This window comes from Chionomys nivalis, chromosome 12 (genome assembly GCF_950005125.1).
Source record: "Chionomys nivalis chromosome 12, mChiNiv1.1, whole genome shotgun sequence".
Classification (NCBI taxonomy): Eukaryota; Metazoa; Chordata; class Mammalia; order Rodentia; family Cricetidae; genus Chionomys; species Chionomys nivalis.
Genome location: NC_080097.1, coordinates 1,241,725 through 1,263,778, shown reverse-complemented (window position 1 = coordinate 1,263,778; position 22,054 = coordinate 1,241,725). Strand labels below are relative to the sequence as shown.

The following is a 22,054-nucleotide window of genomic DNA, read 5'->3' as shown; positions in this document are numbered from 1 at the left end:
AGGATGGGGCTCAGCTGGGTTCCTCCTTTTATATAGTTCAGCTCTAGTTCACGGAAGTGTGCTGCTCATACATAAGGTGGGGATTCTTATGTCAGTTATTCCAATGTGGGCACTTCTTCACAGACATGCCCTGAGGTTTGTCTCCTAGGTGATTTTAGATCCTATCAAGTTGACAACCAACATTAACCACTAAAGAGGGTGAAGCCTATAACTCCTTCCCCTTTTAAGCTCCAAAGTATTGAGATATACTTAGAATAGAGTCATTCACTAGGAACTCTGGTTATGACTTGATTACTGGTTACCAAGGGCAGTCATTCACTGGGAACTTTGGTCTTGGCTTTCTGGTTGGTACCTAGGGCACAGAGTGGTTAATTGGACACAGTTGGCTTACTGTGTAGCTCCAGTAAAGAAATCGAATTGAGTATCTGTGCACAGGCATGTTCACTCCGTAGTTCAAGCACAGCAATTTGCTGAAGGACAGTTGTAACAGAGAAAAAGCAGTAGGAATGTTCTAAGTCAGACTCAGCATGGGATGTTTTCCCCTGAGTAGGTTCCTCACTTTAAGGATGTTTCTCTTCCGAGTAAGTATGCTAGCATTTCTGTAGACCCTCCCATGGACTTGCTGGTGTAATTACAGTATGATCAAGTTCCTTTGAGATTATGAGCTATCTAAACAAGTCCCACGGCATAGTCCAAGGGTGACACTGAGATAAACGGGCACCTAGTTAGAGCAGGGCCACATTGAGGCTCAAGTCTCTTTCCATAAGACCTTTTGTGTTTGTCTAATCATACTGAGAGTACTCAAGCCCCAGCGATATTTATTTTTTAACTCAAAAAGCAATACATGCGTAACATTGTGCCTGAATGTCATCCACAGAAGAGAACACTATGGAATGTGTCTTCAGGAGATAAAACTTTTTTCTCTCATGAGTTTCAAATATTAAGTTGTCAAAAAGTTAGTTTTTCACCTCATGTATACCTAGTTGTATTTCCTCATCATGACTTCCTAAGCCACAGTAATACACATTATGGAAAGATGCTTTCACAAGCAATCCTAGCAAGGGACTCTGTAGAGGAGTTTGATTTCTTCCACTTAACATGAATTTGCAGACTATTTTGCCATATGAAGGTGCCTATTTGCTTTGTCAGCCATTCCATTTTTAGCATTTACACATAAGCATAATATATGCAACTATCTTGACGTCCCAGAGGCTCACACACTTTTGAATCCTGTCACTCCTTGTTATAATGTATAGTCTGTTATGCTTAAGTGGTCAGATTGACTTTCCTTATTGATACTTCATTTCAAGCCATATTTTAGACAGTAACACTAACATAATCTGATTTTGTGGTCATTCAAAGATGGCTGTGTGGGATTGGAGAGATGATCAGTTAAGAGCCTTGCTCTTCTTGTAAGGACCCAGGTTCAGTTTCCAGCACCCACATGGAGGTGTACAAACAGCTGCACCGCCAGTCCCAGAAGATCTGATGCCCTCTTCTGGCCTCCACAGGCACTGCATGCATATGCTGCTTACATATTTCCAGCCTGGCTTTCAAATATGAACAGATTCTTAGTAACACATGATAAAAACATAATTATTTTTTAGACTTACACTTTTGCCATGTTTCCTTCAGATTATTTTCGATACCACAAAAGCTGTAGGTGGTTAAGAATAATGATAATTTCCTTTCATCTTTTTTTGGTACGTGAGTCTAGGTATAGCTTATTTAAACACATTAAATAATAAACATGACATATTATGATAAGAAAACACTACTTTTTCTAGACAAACATTAGTTATGTCTTTGACATTATCTGTAAGCATGAAGGTGCACAATCCTACAATTGAGCAGACAGTAAATATTACTGTCTGGAAAATAAATCCATTGAGTAAAAGTTCTGTGTGTTCTTAACGTAATCAAACTTACATTACAGTATGCCTCAAAGTTATTGGTATTACCTTAAGATTTTTGTGACCGCAGTCTCCTTTTCCAGAAGGTTCCTCGCCCTGATGCTGAAAACTGACTTGCGGAGCTGAAAGTATAAGAAGCACTTTAGTTTTGGTACACAAAGGAATGATGCATTCACAGCCCACGAAATGCTGGTTCTCTGCCCCCCTTTGACCTTTAAGTCACATGCTACATTTCTCTTACTGTCTCTTCTTCCCATCTTTGATCTTCTTTCTAGCTCTACCTGCCTCACACACACATGTCCAGGCCGCACATATGACAAACTGGCATTTGTTTTCTGAGTCACTTGATATAATGATTCTAATAGACTCTTTCCCGGTGCTATTTTTTAAAATCTGTGCAGAGACTCTAACTGTGAGACTGCATGCCATAGCTATGGAGTTGTGTATGGTGTGTACATTGCTGGCAATGACACTGTCTGTTATCTGAATAATTAAGCTCCAGGTTGTAAAGAATTTGGTGTTGCAGTTAACAATTGGAATTTGTATTAGTGAAATGTTTTCCAATCCACACTGTACTACTGCAGGTTCCTGGCCTGTGATCTAATGCTGATCTGAACGTGAGTTCATGAGGTATTTTATCTTCAGGGACAGGGAAGGATGACAGGGAAGAGAGGTCAAAGTTCCCCTCTAAGCCATGATGATAAAGTCATCCCTGAGAGAAGGATTAAGAAAAACACCATGGAGGGCAAACCCAGATCTATGCTGCTCGTGGGTTCTATGTTCGATTAGCGAACCACATTACAGGTGAGTAAGTGATCCAAAGCAGTAGTGGGAGGAGGGAAGGGATGGAGAGAAAATGGGGGCATACACAATCCAAGCTAGAGTTCCAAGAACTAAGTGGGGCACCTTTAGTAGTCATGGGTGCCAACCATGGGAGAGTGAGCCACTGTCTGTCACCAATAGACTATCTTTTCTAACCACTTGGCACAATGCTGCGGGAGCTCCTTCCGCTCCTCCAGCCAATAGCCTTTAAGATACCAGCCCACTGGGGCGTGGTCTCTTATACTTTAAAATGCAGCGGGACAGGGTGCTCTCACTCTTGCTTCTGGCTCCTGTTCCAGCTGCTAGGCTCTCTGTTTCCTGTTTGCGATGAGAGGACTGTTGTTTGGGACGGTGATCTGTAAGTTTTTCCCCTCAAATAAATAACCCTTTTTATTATCCATAATTCTTAACTGGTGTGGGTTTTTTTTGCGGCACAATATCAGTAACCACTGAGAACAAAAGATAGATAGGAGCAGGCTCTTGAATTCTGGAACTGAATAGTTCAGTGAGTCAGGCCAGGCAGGACACAGGAGCTCCCATTTACAAACCAGTCTACAAAAAAGCACTACAATGTGAACAAAGATGTCTAAATGCCCAGGCCCAGGGAAGGACAAAGTCACAAATCCACCATTTCCTATGTGTGTGTGTGTGTGTGTGTGTGTGTGCACACATGTGGAGGCCAGGGGTCAATATCTATCAAATGGCTTCCTTATCACTATTCACCTTGGGTTTTTGACTTATTGAACCTAGAACTCAGTGCTTGCCTAGAGTGACTGACTAATGAGCCCCAGGGATTCTCCTATTTCCATATCTCAGCATCAGGCTCATAAATCCTTCCAGCCACACCCAGCTTCTTGTGTGGGCGATAAGAAGCTGAACTCAGTTTTCCAAGCTGGTACAGCGAGCACTTTTCCCACCTAGCCATCCACCTCTCCACCTTCCACAAACTGGTCCTTGCTATTACTACCGACCACTTGGGTAATATCAGGATGTACACTGTAGTTCTCATGTTGTGTAGCAGATCTGAAATGAAGTGCAGTGACAGGGTCACTGAACACACTGACCTTTCCACCCACATCCATGAAAGTTTTATCTTTTTGTAATAAAAAAAAAACCTGAATTGTTTTTAAATTGACTAGAACTCCCGGGAAAATTAATCACATGTTGATAGAGACTAGAGTGGATGCCATTTATTTAGGAGGTTCATTTTCACATAAAAAGTCATTGACTTTCCTACATCATTCACCCCCTAAAGAGGTGATACTGGGGATAAGTTTACAATCTCTTTGAGCTTTTAGCACAAGTCAAGGGAGCACTGCTCAGGAGTCACAGCTGAAGGTCCTATTAGAGGAGTGCTTCTGCTCTGACGACTAGAACGCACAGTGAGGAAGCAGAAGTCAGGCCCAGGAGGGCCAGTGGCGGCGCACTGTGTGCAAGGAGGGCAGACATCGCAATGCTCAAAGCCATCAGTATGCCTTAACTGTCTTTGGTGTAAAGCAGCAGCTGAAATTCAATCACTTGTCAACTGCTCTACAATAGAGCAGCTGATATCAAACACATGTTCTGCGTATTTGGGATGCTCTCTAGTACAATAAACTCGAATCAATTAAAGCAAATGCAGTGGTCATGTGTTTAAGGTTGTCCTCGAGAATGGTATTACAGTACGTTTTCAGTTTTAATACAAAACCCTGTGGATTAAGCTTGACTGCGTTCTGAAAGATGTGTATTTGATAAGTTATATATCTTTCTATATAAATCTAAGCTGCTATTTTCTTAGTAGATAAAGGTCTATAGCTATCAGTCATTCTTTGGTCCATGGCTGTGGTAGCAAAACTTTATCTTTTTCCCTTTTTCCTTTAGCACAGACATTCTTTGGTTGTTTTAGTCACAAAGAACTCAGAGCTACACTGCTCTGCCCTCTTCTGGTTTCAAAAGATACTGCTATTCACCTGAAATAAGCACGGCACAGAGCCATTTCAAATATGTAATTTCAGACCAAAAATTGCAAATCGTAGCGGTGAAAAAAGTCAGTAGCAGCTATACTGAATCTAAGCGCATCAAATATGCAGCAAATAAGAAGAAAGGGAGGGGACCCATTTAGACAGAGCTAGCACTGGAAACAAAGATTAGTTGAAAAGATTTTGATATTTTGCAGTTTTATTTGCAAACCTAATGTATTCATATCACCAAATGGCAATTCCTTGACCAAATTGGTGACCAAAAAAAAATACACTAAATTTCCATTTAAGCATTAAAGTAAAACATATAATTATTTAAATAGCATCTTAAACTTTTGATTTCAAAGTCCACAAAGTCCTCTCTTGTAACTTGTATGAGATCTTAGCCCCCAGTAACACACATGCACGCACGCACACACACACACACACGTTTGCACATACACAGTGACTGATATTTCCTAAATTGTGCACTCTAGCACAGAACTCAAAAGCCATGAAATTCAACTCAAGTTCTGCACAGTTGCTGAAATTTGGATCAAAACAACACAGCAATGGATGGGTGGCTCTTACTTATTTTTAGAAAGGTTTATTTTTAGTCAAAGAATGGTGGCAGTTCTCCTGTAGTTTCTGGTAGCGTGGGCTCTGCTGAGGGCAAAGGACAGGAGGGTTCCAGGGTCTCTTGCCTTCTCTTTTCCAGTTATGCTTTTGGTTTGATTTCTCTGGTAGGGCCACCTATGATGTCATGCTCTGTCACCAGAAAACACATACTCCCTGTGTCTTTTTAGGATATCAGTAACATTAATATTCATTATATAGTTATTTCACTTGTGAATTTGTCATTTCTTTGCATCTCATCAAAATGATTCCTTACTAGGGAGCTGTATTAGTTTTTAATCTACCAGTACAGTCCACAGGGGAAACATTAAAGGGAAGTTCATGATTCTTGATCTTTTCATATCAATTTTTAATAGTTAATAGATTTTATATAATCTTTAAAAGTGACTAATTGTTTACAACATCACTATGAATTCAAAGTTAAGACACATTTGATGGATTTTAGTCCTTTACAATTGCTATTTTAATGTTGTTATCTATTCCTTGATTATTTAATACATTATATTTTGATCACACTCTTTCCCCTCCTCTATCTCCTTACAAATTCCTTCTCTTCCCCCCTACCCACCCAACTCTATGCTCTTTTCCTCTTCATAGGTCGACTGATCAATGGCCTGTTGGCCCATTAGTTCTTTTGACATGATGCCAACAGCTGTTGGCACAGTTCCTTTGCTCTCAAGATGACAAGATAACTATGTGTACTTCCTATTCAAAGTCAGCAATACTTTCTTCTAGAGGCCTTGACATACTTATTGAGAAAGGTTTTGGGGGCACATAATCTAAATTTTAGCATTGTTAATCACTACCAAGATGGTCACTATTCTGGGACTTCACCTGAACGGATGCTGATAGTTTCAATTTAGATTCAGGAAATTTCACTTACTTTTTCCATATGACATCTAATCTTGATTTCAAGACTTGATATTCCATACAAGGAATGATTTGTTTGACTATCTCCTTACTACTTACTAGTTTTATTTTACAGTTCATAGCCAAGATGACTAGCAGAGATTGGAAGAGTGCTGCCTTCGCTCTTCTTCTTGCCGCCCCATATCACCAAAGCACATGGCTGTGGTGCATTTCTTTAGCTCTACCCTCTTATTGTCCCCGCTCTTTCCGCACGACTACCTCCCCTGCCACTTGATACTCCATTAGTGTCTGAGTGACTTTTGCAGGCGATGTGTCTGTCAGAGGTGCGGTTTTCAGAAGTTTCTTTGGGAGGGCACATGGGAACACTTTCACAAAGCACTCTGAGTGTACAATGACATCTTGATAACAGTTTTTCTGTCTCTTTAATCAAGAAATTCTGTTTTTCTGGGTGTAAAAAAAAAAACCCTGTCTTTCACAGTCTTTCTTGTGTGGTACTCTAGTTTCTTTGCATCTAAAGGATTGTTTCTGAAATGTCTGATGATGATTTGATATTCATTAATTTAGAAGTCACTTGCTGCTTGGGGAGACAATACAAAAACACTTTTAAAGTCTAAAGTCTTATAACACATGTGGTGTGGATTGTATTTCTGGTTCTTCTTGAGCAATGTTTCCAGAGACATGAAGTATGCTTTCCATATTTGTTTCAGATGTTCTATTTTAGAATATTTGTTGCTTGTTCTAGTATCTTGCTGTGGTATTCTCCACTAGAAATGCATAGAATAATAATGTGGTCCTTATTTTTATTTCTTTTTGATTTTTAAGGTTTCCCGGTTGCTGAGGAGATGGCTCAGCAGGTAAACTGCTTGCTATGCAAGCATGAAGATCAACACCTACATAAAAGCCAGGTGAGTGTGACACAGAAGCAGAGACAGGCATCTCAGAGCAAGCTGCCTGCCTGCACTAGACAAATCAGTAAGCTCTAAGTTTGGGAAACTCTGCCTCAAAATATAAGGTGGAGTGTGTTCAAGCAAGACACCCAGGAGCAATCTCTGGTCTCCACACACATATGCACATACATGCATATGCACACACCTCACATATATGTACACAAGAAAAATTTAAGAAGTTTTCTTTTTATTATGATTTTGGGCACAATTTAGGATATATAATTCTTTTATATTATTGATTTTACTTATGATTCTTTCCCGAGTTCAGTACTTCACTTCCGATTTTTTTTTAATGCTTACTTATGCTGATAATTTATCTATATGTGGTTTGTAGATGTTTGAACTCATTTGCAACATAGTGCTCCAGGTATAAGTATTTGTAGATATGGCTTTATGGCATGCTTTTTGCTCATTGTTTTAATCACTTACAAGAGCATCTTTGATCTTGATGATTAACTCTTGTTCATTTGTATGCAGCATTGGGGTCACCAGACAGTTCAGTGTTTCTTAACTGCAGAGCTTCTATTTCTCCTGCTGTTCATTCAGTGCAGTGATCAAACATGGGCCCTTTCATCCCAGGATTTCCTGGCTCTGTATTCCACCCTTCATCTGCCATTCTTGACCCCCTCCAAGTTTACTTGGATCTGCTGTTTTCTTCATCATTCCTGCCCTGGATTTCTTCCTTTACACTCAGTTCCTGTGGATTGTCTCAGAGAGCACTGGAAGGTACTCCCTTTTCCATAAACACTGATGATCTGTGGATGACCTTGGTTTTGGTTCTAAAGGACATCAATAACATGGGAGTCATGGGGCTGTTGGTTTGTCTCCACCCACTTTCATTCATTTCTGTTTTGAAAGGAGGTCTCCTGTATCCCTGTTGGCCTCCAACTAGCTGTGCAACTGCAGCTGTCTTTGGAAGCCTCCTGTTCTCGTTGAGTGCTGGGATTACAGGCATGCACCACCACCTCTGGTTTTCCCTACTTTTAGTTGAGGTCTATGGATTGCTTAATTTTATTTTTTTAAATGATGTGTTAGGATATACTGCTTGAAAGTTTTATTTTTATTTTCTGTACATGTGTGTTTGTGAAGGCCAGAAGAAAGTTCCAATCCTGGAGCTGGAGTTACATATGTTTGAGAGGCACCAGTCTTTCTGGGAACCAAACTGAGGTCTTCCAGAGAGCAGCGAGTTCTCTTAGGTGCTAAGCTCCCTCTCTGTCTAGGTAATCTACTTTGCTCCTGTGATATCTCACAGAAACTCAGATACTAAGAAGACACTATTTTTATCCTTCAGGAAGATTTCCTACTTTCTTCATGTTGAATTATGATGTAGATTTATCACTTTTACTATTCTTTAACTTAGTATTTATTGCTTTCTTTGTACTCATTGATTAATATCCACTTGAATTTTTATTATTACTTTTTGATACCTTTGTGTTTTCCTGATGATATATTTTCAAAGTAAATTCTGGATTTGAATGTTTAGAAGGTCAATTTAAGTGTTTATTCCTCTACTATATATGCGACCCAAGCTATCGTTTTTTTTTTCTTAAAATACTGCTACTAAAAACTTGCCTCGATAATAGCAACTATTAAATTCCAAAATCATAAATAAGGGAGAGTTGAAGCTGATAATAAGTATCAAGACAGATTGAGCAAGAAAAGAAAGCACAGTCATAAGATACAAAAAAAATGACTGGGTCTTATTATAAGCCTCACAGAGTTAAAAATAATTTTATGCTCATAATCTTAAAAGCACACATGAATGGAAATTTTTCTTCAACTAAAATGTCAAAAGATCCTTTAGTTGTCTACCAGAAGCTTGCTATATATTATGTCAATTACTTTCCATTTATAAATTCTATTTCCATTATTTTAAGAAGAAATTGTTTGAAGTGAATTTTCAAAATCAAAATACATGTTTTCTTCTCTTTTTGGAATTGGTAGTTTTTGCTACGGTTTTTTCATACAATATATTTTGAGCATATTCTTTTTTCTACTCCAATTCCTCCCAGATCTTCCTCACCTATCTAGCCATACTACTTATGTTCTTTCTCTATAGTGAGTGCCTTTTTCCCTAACCCTCCTCTGAAAGAAAAGTTTAGCTTTGCTGACTCCGTGGCTTCCTGTCAAGGCCGTGTGCTGTTGGAGGCTGACCCTCCCAACACCTGTACAAAATCAAATAAATAAATAAATAGATAGATAGATAAATAAATAAAATGAAAGCACAAAGAAACAAACAATAAGACAACAAATACTAACCCACACACGCATGCACACATGCACATACACGTACACATACACGTCTTGTGTTGGCCAACTTCTCTGAGGCATGGGGCCTTGGAGTGGGTACATCCAGTGATACACCATTAAAGAAAACTTATTTTCTCTTTGCCAGTTCCATGTAACTCTTTGGTTAAGGGTGGGACTTCATGTTCACTTCCCCTTTGTCTGATTTGAACTTATGCAGATCTTGTGAGTGTCTTACTGGATTTTAAATTTCATTATACTTTGGTTAAATCATGTCTTCTATAGGATATTTATTTGGCATGTATTTACAATTTATGAGAAACCAAATATTTAAGTTGTATAAATCATCTTCCTTTTCTTGAATAAGAATGTTATTCTCCCTTAATAGAAAATGAAGTGCGTATTATCACTGCAACTTGATTTACCATGGTTGGTTGATATCCATGAGATGCCCACCTATATCTAAAGAGAAACAGTGGAGGTATGGATGAGGTGGGGGGCATAGAGAAGAGGTGGGGGAACTAAGAAGAGGGGAAGGAGGGGGAACTTTGGTTGGAATATAAAAACAAAACAACAAAACACAACAAAAATAATGTTCTCTAGTCATTAAAGGAAGAATTGTATCAATGCCTATTATATGTACATTTCAAAAATCTCTGTATCATTATTGACTTTTTTTGTGCCTCAATCTGTCCTGAGCTGTTATATGCATATCTTAAGCTTTATTTACAAATTAATCCTCATTGGTAAGAATTCATATTTTCTTTTTAAATGAGAAATCTAAGAATAATAAAAGTTAAGATGTTTGCTGTCAGGAGCAATGTACAGTTTACAACTGTCATTAGAACTCTGGGTGGAACATCTTTGTAAACATCCCTAGAAAAGAAAATGAGCTTCTAAACGAAGCCGAAAAACAAAACCCAAATTGTCTGCTTGCTTTTCGTGATAGATGAAGTTAGCACACCTATGACAAATTTTTAGTTGTCCCAAATTTTACGGCAAAAATACAAGAGCCAATGTTTGTACTTTTCTGTGTGTGTGTCACTCGTGATCAGAGTAAGAACCCTGAAATATTGAAAAGGATTTTTTTCTAACTACAAAGAATGACTTTCTAATTCATTAGAACCACTTCTATCTTACATTTACTGACCCCTTGAAATCAGAGATCCATCCCAGCTTTCATTAATTAGAGGATAAATTCAAGAAACTGAGTCACTTGGGAACAGATACTGACATATTAGGGAATATTAGATTCTCCTGTAGCAATGAAGAGGCCCAGTGATCACTTCCCTCTTGGGGCCAACTGACTGCAGAATGAAGGGACTGATATTTGAGAGGGAAACATCACAAATACTAACTTTGTTGTGGGATATTATTTTAAGGCATGTTACATTTGTTTATGCTGTAGAATATTTGTTTATGATGCAAAGATGTGTTGCATTCTTTTGTGTTGCATTTGTTTAACTCTGTAAAGCTGTGTTACTTTGCCTGACTAAAACACCTATTACAGAGCCAGGAGGGAGGAGCAAGAAAAGAAAAGGAGAGGAGGGTACCAGAAGCCTGTAACCAAGTAAGAAGGAAATAAAGATATATATAATAAAGAAAAATAGAAATCTCAGAGACAAAATGTAGTTAAAAAGAAATGGGGTAATTTAAATTAGGAAAGTTGGCTAGAAACAAGCCAAGCTAAGACTGGGCATTCATAAGTAATAATAAGCCCCGGTGTATTTATTTGGGAATTGGGTGGCTGGTCCCTAAAGAGTAAAACAAAACAAAACAAAACAAAACAAACAAAAACTAAAAAATCCAAAAAAAAAAACCCAGCTATACTTTGTGACTAAGATTTATTCTCTTGCTATCTTTTCTTTCTTGAAATGTTAATAAATTTTTTTCTAATATGGAGAGTTTGCATGGATTTATTTTTCTTTTATTTTGAAGGTATTAACAGAGCAGTAAGAAATGAGAAAGTGGGCACACGAACATCTGACCATGAAACAAAACCATAGTCCGATGAATAGGGCTTGATGAGCATCATTTCTGCAGGGAAGGCATGGTGCAATTATTGTAATGAGGCACTCTATTGAATGGTTCCCACATAACACATAGCAATTGGAAATAAGCAATTACTTAAAATTACATAGGTGCAAGGTGGTGCCTCTTTTGACTATATTTGAATTCATCATGCACCCATGAGCTGCAAATTAATACCGGAATGAGTGTGACAGATCATGTGTACAGCAAGAGGTTTCGCTAAAGTAAACTTTTTATGGAGTTGACATTATGCTTGGAAAGAAAGAATTCTGGAAGGTGACTGGTGTAGGTGGCAGGAAGACTAAAACAGTCACAGTCCATATAAAGGTGAATTCCATTATTATGTCACATTATGAAGCTTTGAAATCTGTCTTAGAATGTGGAAGGGAACTTTAGGTGATGGATCAGGAGGATCCTGCATGGGACTGTGCTAGGTCCTCTGCATATACGTTACGGCTGTGAAGCTTGTGGGTCTCCTAACTGTGTGTGTATATACATGTGTTGTGTGTGTGTGTGTGTGTGTGTTTGACCTTCCACGTGATCTTGAGACCATTTTCCTCCTACTAGATTGCCTAGTCCAGCCTTGATATGAGGGTTTGTGCCTAGTCTTATTGTAGGTTCCTATGCTGTGTTGGGTTGATATCCTTGGGAGGCCTGCTCATTTCTAAAGGGAAATGAAGGAGTGAGTCTCTGGGAGAGGGGAGGTATGAGGGAGGAGTGGAATGAAGGGAAACTGTGATTGGGATGTAATGTATGAGAGAAGAATGAATAAAAGAGATTTGATATTTGTTGTTTCCACATTATAATTCTGAAACCTTTATAAACACCAGGCATAAAAATTAAAACATCTAAGGTGGGGGTTCACTCCGTCCTGGGACTCTAGGTGTCCCATGTAAGTAGATTCCTACTTTGTGTGAAACTTCATTTTCTGCGAATTTCATATAAGCTGTAAAAGGTGAAGATGGTAGACTCTATATCTGTGTACATTCAGTGTGAAATGCTGTCTGAAATGCATTTTAAGAATTAATTAACATTACACTAAAAGATTTTTATCTCTAAGCCTATTTTGGTTTTTGTTTTTCTTATGTAATTAATCTATCAAATAACTGGAAATGAGGTAACTGCTATGAAGGAGTGTTTATTTGGAAGTGGGTCATATTACTAGACATGTGCATCACTTACAAAGCTGGGCACCAAATGACTGGAAAGTTAATTGATTTGAATTTTATGACAGTGCTTTCATCACTCAAGCAATGGCTGGGACTCACCACAGATTTGGCAAAATCAACACTTGGCACCCTAGCTACAGCTACATAACAGGGACTTGCAATGCAGAGCATGAGACACCTTGATCCACTGAAAACAAGTAAAAATGTATGAGCATGGTGCTAACTGGTAAACACAAATATATGCTGGGCCTGGGGAGATGGCATAGCAGTTAACACACTGGCTTCTCTTCCAGAAGTCCCAGGTTCAATCTTCTGCACCTTCATGGTAGCTCATAACCACCTGTAATTCTAGTCCCAGAGGACCCAATTTCCCCTCTGGCCTCCATGAGCACTACATGAATGCGGACCACAGGCATGTATGAAGGTAAAACAACCATGCACAAAAAGCAAAACAAGAAACATATATGCTAAGAAGTTTTGAACCACAGATGTAAAGACAAAATGTTTCTACATTGTATCTCATGTAAACAGATGGAGAGACAGATGAGTGACTTTGATTCTAGCCATCAGTTTGTTTGGGAATTTAAATCCAGAGTCTAAACATCGCTTGGATCCTAGATTTCAATCATGCATTGGAATTTCACATGCAAATAACAAGAATGCGACCATGAGCAACACAGGTGGCACAGGAAGTGTGGTCTAACGATTACTGAAAGATAAAATCTGTAAGTGGAACTCTACACCAAAGATAAAAAATAGATCAATGTCAGCACACTACATATTTTAGCAGAAGCCTTAGTTCCTTGATGTCTATTTTAGAGATGAGAATGTCTAAAGCCTGTACTAGCTACCAAAGACTTTCTTTGAGAATTTCACACATGACAATGCATTTTGATCATATTTATTCTTCACTTCCGTCTCTAACTTCTCTGGGTCTCCCTGTCCCTTTATGTGCCCTTCTCTCTTTTTTATTTTTTCTTAAAACTTATATAAGGCACTGAGTTCAAGTAGTGTTTTTCATATGCTCATGGTATAGGGCTGCCCACTGGAGCATGGACGACCTACCAGGGGCCAGATTTCAGAGGAAAACTCTCCAAATAGGGAATAACTGCCTATAGCTCCTTGTTGCCCTTCCACGAGCACACATCCAAGAAACATAAACAGATTTCATATAACCCCCAAGTAAAAAAAAATACAGTCTTGCAAGAATGTTGATTAGGAATTTCCTCTCCTACTAGTTGACCTTAAACCAAATTCCCACTGTTGTAGTTTAGTAGTGGTGGCTTCCTCCAGAACACTCTTAGCCTATAATGGTCCTCATAACTATTGAATAGAAGAATGTGCACCCAAACACAGTCACCTCTTACTTTGAGGCCAACAACTTACAAGTTGAATAAAAATGAGAAAAATTGCTGGTTGTTGGTGGTGCATGCCTTTAATCCCAGCACCCTCCCACCTACAATTCAGTGGCATGAGATCCACCAGGCAAATATGAGATGAAGAGAAACACACTGTCATCTGTGATGGTCTTTGTTTCAATCAGCTCCAGAGGCTGGGGACTGACTACTACTTCAAAATCTTGCAGCTGCTCCAAGCTAAACAACATGGATGGCAGCTGGGGTGCAACGTCTCTGCTAAGTTAAAAGGAAGCCACACCCAGAGACGGCTATGAGGAAAATGAATGGTGGCGTTTTCAGTGCTCTTGATCTAAACTAATTAGCAGAGGTGGATGGGCTTGGGTCACTGAGCCTCGCCTCTGCCAACCTCTTCCCCCACCCACCCCACCCCTGCCAAGCATTTTCTTAGTCCTTTCCTCTCCAAGTGATAGAATTCTATCCAGGAATTTTGAGAAATTTATATTCCCTTTTAAGGAAGAGGTTGATTTACAGTTCTCTCTGTCTCTGTCTCTCTCTGTCTCTCTCCGTCTCTCCCTCCCTCCCTCCCTCCCTCCCACCCTCCCTCCCTCCCTCCCTCTCTCTCTCTCTGGGACATTGTTCCTAATGATTAAAAACCATGTCCTGGTTTTGCCACACTGGGCTCTTTGGGGACATCAGCTTTTTGTACTTTCTTCTAAAGGCAGGTGGCCACAACCACAGCAGTCGGTGTGTAGAGAAGGCCAGTCCACTTCTGGTTTATAGCTAAGTTTGGAAATATAATGAGGCGAATCTAATACACCAAGACAATGCCTATCTGCTTTCCAGTATGCAAAATGAGACTTCAGACTCCACGTGTCTTTCCTTTGTCCACTTGGCTCTTTACCTGTTTATGGTGGTGACTGGGAAGTACAGATACCAGAAACTTTCAGTTCAAATAAACAAAATAAAGAACAAACTAAAAGATGTTAAAAGTACCATACACATGCTATGATTTTTCACCACATAAGTAAAAGCTCTGAGTGGTATTATATGAAGTCAAGGCCAAACTGGGACGGGGGGCAGAAAACATTAATGCATGGGGCAAAAGTAGAGACAATAAATGGGAGGCAAAAATGCAGTCCTGAAATGGACATTTCATCCTTGAACAAGTAATAGATTAAAATATCCCTGTGCAAGTGTCTTGTTTTACAAACAGTCCCCTCGCCTGTTTGGGCAATTCTGCTGAGAAAAGACAGAGAAAGTGCATACTGGTTAAGTTTCTGAATCCCAAGAATGCAGATAACATCTCAAGACTTCTCCAGAGATAATGAAATTCACCCAGCCTGACACAAACCTAATGATTTTCTGACAAAAATAAATGAAAAAGAAGATATTGGCAGCAGAGGTTTTCTACAATCCTGGGTTCTGTAAGAACGAGGAATAAGATTTGTAGATGATGAAGAGAAAGTAGATGGTGAAAATTCTTTAAAAAAGAAGAGATGCACTGTGAAAGCAATAGTCACTGTCATAACCTAGACTAGGACAAGATGACTAAGCCAGAGGACTCAATGCATTCAGCTCTGGGGGATGAACAGGATAGCGTGAGAACGAGAGAGTGCTGGCATTCCTTTTTAAAAAATATAATGGAAGTATGCATTGCATCACAAACAATATATATGTATATGCATATATACACTAATATCAGTTCACTATTTGCAAATAAAACCATTTTCTTCTTAAATCTTTTGAGACGGAATCCAGAACCTTAAAAAGTTGTCCTAGGTTTTTCTCCAATGATGTGTTAGAGAAGTTTGCTAACGGAGACAGTGGTTCTTACTTTTTGATCAATGTACTTGTTGTCTTCGGCTGTGGGCCGCTTGGGGTTATCACATGATGAGGAGGAGGTGGAAGGGAGGATTCTGAAGAGACAGCAGCTGTCTTGTTGCTGGCGGTCAATGAACTGCTTCATGAAGCTTTCCCTTCGCAAATGAAGTACACACATCAGGCATTATCCAGGAAATGGAGCCAGAGGCGGCATTTCACAGAGACCATAAAGCAGCTCGGATCACAAAAAACAAGATGTGTCATACCAAGGAGGTGCTTAGATTTAATCATCAAATATTTAACTTACTGAAAGCTTCCTGAATCCTTGCAAACTCCTGCTTAAAAGCATAATGTCCCCGAAATATCTTAAAAGCAAGGGTATCCAGTAATTGATGGTGTGCTTTGAATCCTAGTATGGTAATGAGATACTTTATCTTTCCCCTAAGACTTGAAAGAATTAATTCATCTTTCCAAACTTCTATTCATTATAAAGTCCTTGAGAGATAATTTTACATTGAAAGACTCAAAAGGAAAAGACTTCAATCTGATCTCCAAAACATGGTGAAAAAATTAAATGACATCAATGCAAGGAAGCAAAGTCAATTAACTTTCAAAAGATTAGAAATACCAATATGCCATCTACTACATAGAGACAGTTTGGTCACCAATGGGCTGCATGCAAATGGTGGTCCTGTAAGATGGTGGTGTAACACCCAGTGGTGTGATAACCGCATCTTCTGATGTTGACAGGATGGTGAAAACATCTAAAGAACCATTGCTCAGAATGTATGTTAGCCATTAAGTGGCCGGATGGTCCTTTTCTATTTGAATTGAAAGTGTTTGGCACTGTAGCTCATTTCATACTTTCATAACCCTTCACCAAGATATCTAAAGATAAATAAATAGAAAAGTTTATATGATTCCAATTATATGGGAGCTTTTGGGACTATCCATCAGAAGAATAGCCTTTAGTTATTAAAATTGGGGACCTCAAAGCACCGTCTGTATGCATTTGTTTAGTAGGAAAGTGAAGCTGGTACAGACTGAATCAGTATAGGTATAAATTCTATGCTTCTTTTAACCTGTAGGGGGCAGATTACACTGTGACCAGACTGCCATACAGGAAGCCCGCTGCCACACTGACACGCCTCAGAATTTAGTTTCAAATGAAGACAAAGTGCTTGGACCTCAGTGAACCCTCTGAGCAGCGACCATGCTGTCTATATCTGGGATGTGTGATCCCTTAGGAGCCCCTAGAGGGAGGCAGGGACATAAGTTTGTGGCTCACCTGCCTCTCCTCTTAAGAGATTGCTCACAGGACTCAGGATTCCTATGACAAAGGCAGGGAGGAGAGCAGGAGACAACAGATCAAACACAACCGCAAACCCACCCGCATGCCAGTCTCTAAGAAGGGCTGAAGCAGATTTACGACGATGAGCTGTGTAGAGGGCGATCAAAAGAAACAATTCGATACCTGATCTTAGGAACTGTAAAATCTGAAGGAAGTTTTGAGATTTTCACCATTTGAGGTCTGTTTGGGAATTTTTCAAAGATTCTCAAGCGCAAAGGGAGTTTTTCTTTCGTGTCCGCATTTGCTTCGCTTTGCTTTAACTAGAAAGGGGAGAGGGAGGAGAAAGAGAAGAGAAAATCACATTGAAACGAACAGTTCAGCCTTCAGAGAATAACGTGTAATTGCATATACAGCCGGTAGATGGAAGCAAAGGCTCACCAACACATTACACAATGTCCTGTCCCCACTCCCCACGCGTTGTTCTAAGTGTCAGGGGAAGAATAAAAATTAACAGCAAATTAAACCAGTTTTTTTTTTTTAATCCAGAAGAAGGTTTTGTTATTGTGCTCCCAATGATAAATCTCCTTTCATTTCATACATTATATTTTGTTTTTTACTTATGATTAAACATTCAAATTTATTTTATATACAGACATGGTAGAAGTAGCAGGGACTTGCACGCAGCCAATGTAGAACTACAAATAAATCTGGATGGAATAGCAAGGTCAGGGGTCCTCATTTCTAGTTTTCTCATCTTTCACTGTATATGATTATTTCATTTTGTAAAATATGCATGAATTACCTTAGCTATGCAGATACCTACTTGATTTGGTGAGTAGCTTTTGGTCTCAGGTGGCAATCATATTCAGGGAGGGAGCTACTACTGTTTGCTGTCCCTCAGTATGGCAGAGTACACGGATATAATATGATGGTTTTTAATGATGATGATGAAGATGGTAAAGCCACAAAACAAAAAGCACAGGCATCTCCATGTCATGAGAGCAATCAGAAAAAATGACTCTGCACATGAATGAAGGCTTATGAAAAAGTAGCTGGTTTCTAAATGATCACTGATAAACAACTTGTGTAAAATTTGCCAGTGGTCAGTTAGATCAGCAGACAAAGAAAAGGCTGCTGGCTTATTAAGGCAGACCAGACAGCAAGGCAGCCAGTGGTAGCATGCCAAAGGCTGACAAGACTGATGGCACAGGGAGGTGCTTGCTCGATTACGTTCACTGACTCATTTGTTTACATTCTTGTGTTGTCACTACCAGAACCGATCCCATGAGCCTGTGAAAAATACTGGGGCTATGACGATAAAAGGGTGTCTGCTCTTTCCCTCACCCAGCCCATATCACAACACAAAGAGTTAAATCGACAATTATCCATAAAAGATAATAGTTACAATGGGAGAGATATGACCAGAGTGCTTGAGAACACAGGCAAGAGTGAAGAGAGAAATAAGAAAAATTCGTCAAGGTATTATTTCCCCAGCTCTGATAGACATTTTTGGCAGCAGGAGGATCTAACATGCAGGCACGGCATTGCATATTTTATTAGTATGAGACATGAGGGCAAAGGTTATGCTGGTCAGAACTTCTCACCAAAATGAAAATTCTGAGATCTCCCTAAGACCCTCTCCATCTGTCCACCCCTTCCGTCCTCACCAGAATCTCCGTGACTGGCTTTTACAAGCCCTGCCATGGTTGTTTACTCCCAAGTTAGTCCCTCATCTATTTCTCCATTCCATGGTTATAGAAATCTCAATTTTTGTCTTAAAACCTTCCTGTTTTTACTCCTATACTTTTTAAAACAAAAATGATCAAAACCTTCCATTTGGACTCAAAGTCCTATTTCCCTCCTATATCTCTAGAATGCACAGCACCTCATTCCTGCCAGGCCTCTGCTAGGCCCCTCTCTTTCTCTTTCATTTTTGAACTTCATGAACTTGGTTTCAGGATTTTAGTTCCTCATGTAGTTCTTCAGAGAATCTTTCTCCGACCACCGTAATCTTCCCCGTAGGTGCTCATAACAGGTAGGGCTGGGCCACACATTGATGTTGTTCACACAGGTCAAAACAGTGAGAAATCTTCAGTTTCTTCAGGTTCAATCTAACACATATTGTTAGCAGTTTCCTAGGCTGCTATAGCAGTTATCAAAAAGACTTGTATATCCATGAATCAGAAGTTACCAACCTCTTCAATTAATTGATTTCCCTACCAAGGCTTCCCCTGAGCCCTGCTTCCTCTGAGGGCTCCAGGGAAAGCTCACCCTTACTTCCTAACTTTCTATGATTCTCTGTAGACTTGTGGCTCATTCCTCTACCTTAGTTTCCAGTGCCACATGTCTTCTTTCCAGGACTTGTCCCTGAATCTGCCTCCATTTTCCCTAATAAGGAATGTTAACATCAGATTCAGGTGCTCACTCCCATCCAGAACGATTAACTGTTTACTTCTGCAAAGGTCCAATTTCCAAGTGAAGTCTCATTTTGAAGCTCAGTAGGTTTTGGGAGACACTTAAACCCATCATACAGGTCATCATTTCAAACTATTTCTTCTCACATAAGCCATGGTCACTCTTTCCCCAAGAGTATGAGGCCTAGAAGGCTGGGAAGCTAGTGGAGTTTCTTTCCTCACCTTCAGTGGTTAACATGAAGTTGGCTAAGAGAACAGTCACTGAATAAATGGCATTGAGTGAGTGACAGAGAGAAACCATCATAGATATTTTACAAACAAACAAAACATCCTGGTAGGCCAGACAGAGATGCAGATGGTATCTATTTGTTAATTGGGCAGCTTAACTGTTCTGGTGTAGTGTCGGAACTCTGTATTTGCAGAATGGAATAAAGTTAGTCTCTTGTGGCATTTAACTGGTGATGTTTGCCACTGACAAACTGATGAATGCCTAGACCATGTTTAGACTCACACATTTTTTTGTCAGTGGCATGATGGGAAAATGTCAAATTATAGCTATTCATGCCCTAGGACACAGTGATCAATACAGTAGGCTTATAATATTTTAAAAAAATATTGCTTCCATGTTTTGAAAATGGATCTTGTGGAATTCTAATTTGCATTAGGGATATTAATATTCCCAAGAGCCTTTAAGTTCCTTAGGGGCTAGATTTCACTTTTAAATTTCCATTCATAGCACCCCCCTGAGAGTGAAAATAGAAGATGGTTGGAAACAAATTAAAGCTCAACAGGAATTGGTCACTGAGCTACAAAACTACAAAGAGCAACAGCAAAGCTCTGGTGAATGACTCAGAATATTCTCTGTGGTCTTGCAAATCTTCCTCTCAGGAGACGAGAGCAAGGGGATTGGGTGCTTGCACAGATGCCGTGAATTTTGCCACCTATGATCAGGAACAGCCCCTTTCCAGAAGTCCCCCGAGCTCCTTCTTTTCCTATATACCTCCATGGTTCTATTCAGGCAGGAGTGTGTATACCACAGCTATGCCCTCATGTCTGTGACAATGATATTTATGAGTCCTGGCTGTAAACCACTCAAATGCCCAGTAATAGAACAGAAAAACAAACCTTGATCTGTTTAAACATTTGAAATGCGTAAGATACAGCCTAATATAAAAGGTAGTTAAATTTTATAGTGCAATATTGAGGGCAGGAAACCAGACATAACAAAAGAGGATATATTGGAAGACAAGGTCAACAAATAGACATAATTCTACATTGCTAATTTTCAGTGAGGTCTATGTAAGAGAAAAACAAGGGCCAGATAGGTGTAAGATCGGTGGTTTCCAGGGTACAGCTCTCTTGATCTGTTCAGTTTGGGTGCATTATTCTTGCAAAAAAAACAGCAAATGGCCTTCTCCTATGTTTATTTCAGTTCAGTGAAAAGCTTAAAAGTGAACAGATGATACATTTGAACAAAATCACACAACTCCTATTTCATAGTTATCACAACCTGACCATTCTGCCTTCCCCAAGCCAGAAGCTAGACCAAGACAGGAGCACAAGGAACAAGATGGGAAGTGGAGCCAAGCTGGGGATGGAGTGTGCTGGGGCAGGGGAGACCAAGGTCACCAGATCTGATAACAGTATTTCATGGAACTCTGAATCCTCTTACAAAGTCGGTTAACATTCGGACAGATGATATTCTGCCTCTTATCCTAACTTCTCATTCTCTCTCTTCCACACACATTTTCTAAAAGCAAGTATACCTCGATGCATATAAAAGACTAATATCAACAGAAAAACTAGATATGAATTTAAGATTGACAAACTATCTCTGCTCCAATGCAAGTTTTCTAAAATAAAGCAATTATGATTGTAAATGTCCAATAAAATTTTTAAGATCTGAAGTCTTGAGGGGAAGACACAGGGCAGAGATGCTGAGGCTTTCCTGTTGAAGAACCTAACGTAAATAATGGCACACCTGAGGGAACTGACAGTGGCTTCAGCTGAGCAAGACGTCTGCCTGCAGCCCACAGACCGGATCCATGATTGTTTTGCAACAGCTCGCACGGCATATTAAAAAAAAAATGTATTTGCAAAAGAGGAATTACAACCAGAGAAAGAAACGAATTTCAAACCTTGAGCTTTAAATATATATATATATATATATATATATATATATATATATATATATATATCAATCCAAGCTTGTGTTCTTCCACAGCTCAGCATCTGTTAAACTGAGATATCATTGCACTCGTTGGGTAGCTGAGATCCTCTGCTTTCCCAGTCCTCTCAAGAGAGTCTGGGAATAATTGTGCTGCATGCCACATACCCTGTTCTGCCTCATTGCTTCCATCTTCCCTGTTTCAGCCTGTGCTTTCTTATGCTAAGAGATTCAAATACTGTTCGACTGCATTCTTTCAGAATGCTGCGACAAATAGCTGAACTGGATGAGTGCATTAATGTTCATCGTAATTTTTTGGTGAGTTTTTCTAAAATAAAATATTTTAGAAAAAAAACCCAGACCTATAAAATATTCTCATTTTCAAACCAAATCCTTACTCGATGAGGGGGGTGGCACAGAGATGTGTGAGT

General features: G+C 39.4%; 1 protein-coding gene across 9 annotated transcripts in view; it reads right to left on the bottom strand.

The window, feature by feature from the left end:
• Window positions 1–22,054, bottom strand: part of LOC130884855 (fibroblast growth factor 14) — a 989,760-nt gene that overhangs the window by 59,357 nt on the left and 908,349 nt on the right. For 8 of the 9 annotated variants that reach the window (XM_057786110.1, XM_057786113.1, XM_057786115.1 and 5 more), the window contains 4 exons: window positions 17,226–17,362; window positions 17,040–17,081; window positions 15,765–15,906; window positions 1,962–2,035 (listed from right to left, as the gene is read on the bottom strand). In XM_057786110.1, the coding sequence (XP_057642093.1) occupies window positions 1,962–2,035; window positions 15,765–15,906; window positions 17,040–17,081; window positions 17,226–17,362 (395 nt within the window). The remainder of the gene's footprint in view (window positions 1–1,961; window positions 2,036–15,764; window positions 15,907–17,039; window positions 17,082–17,225; window positions 17,363–22,054) is intronic. The other variant, XM_057786112.1, reaches the window with a different exon arrangement.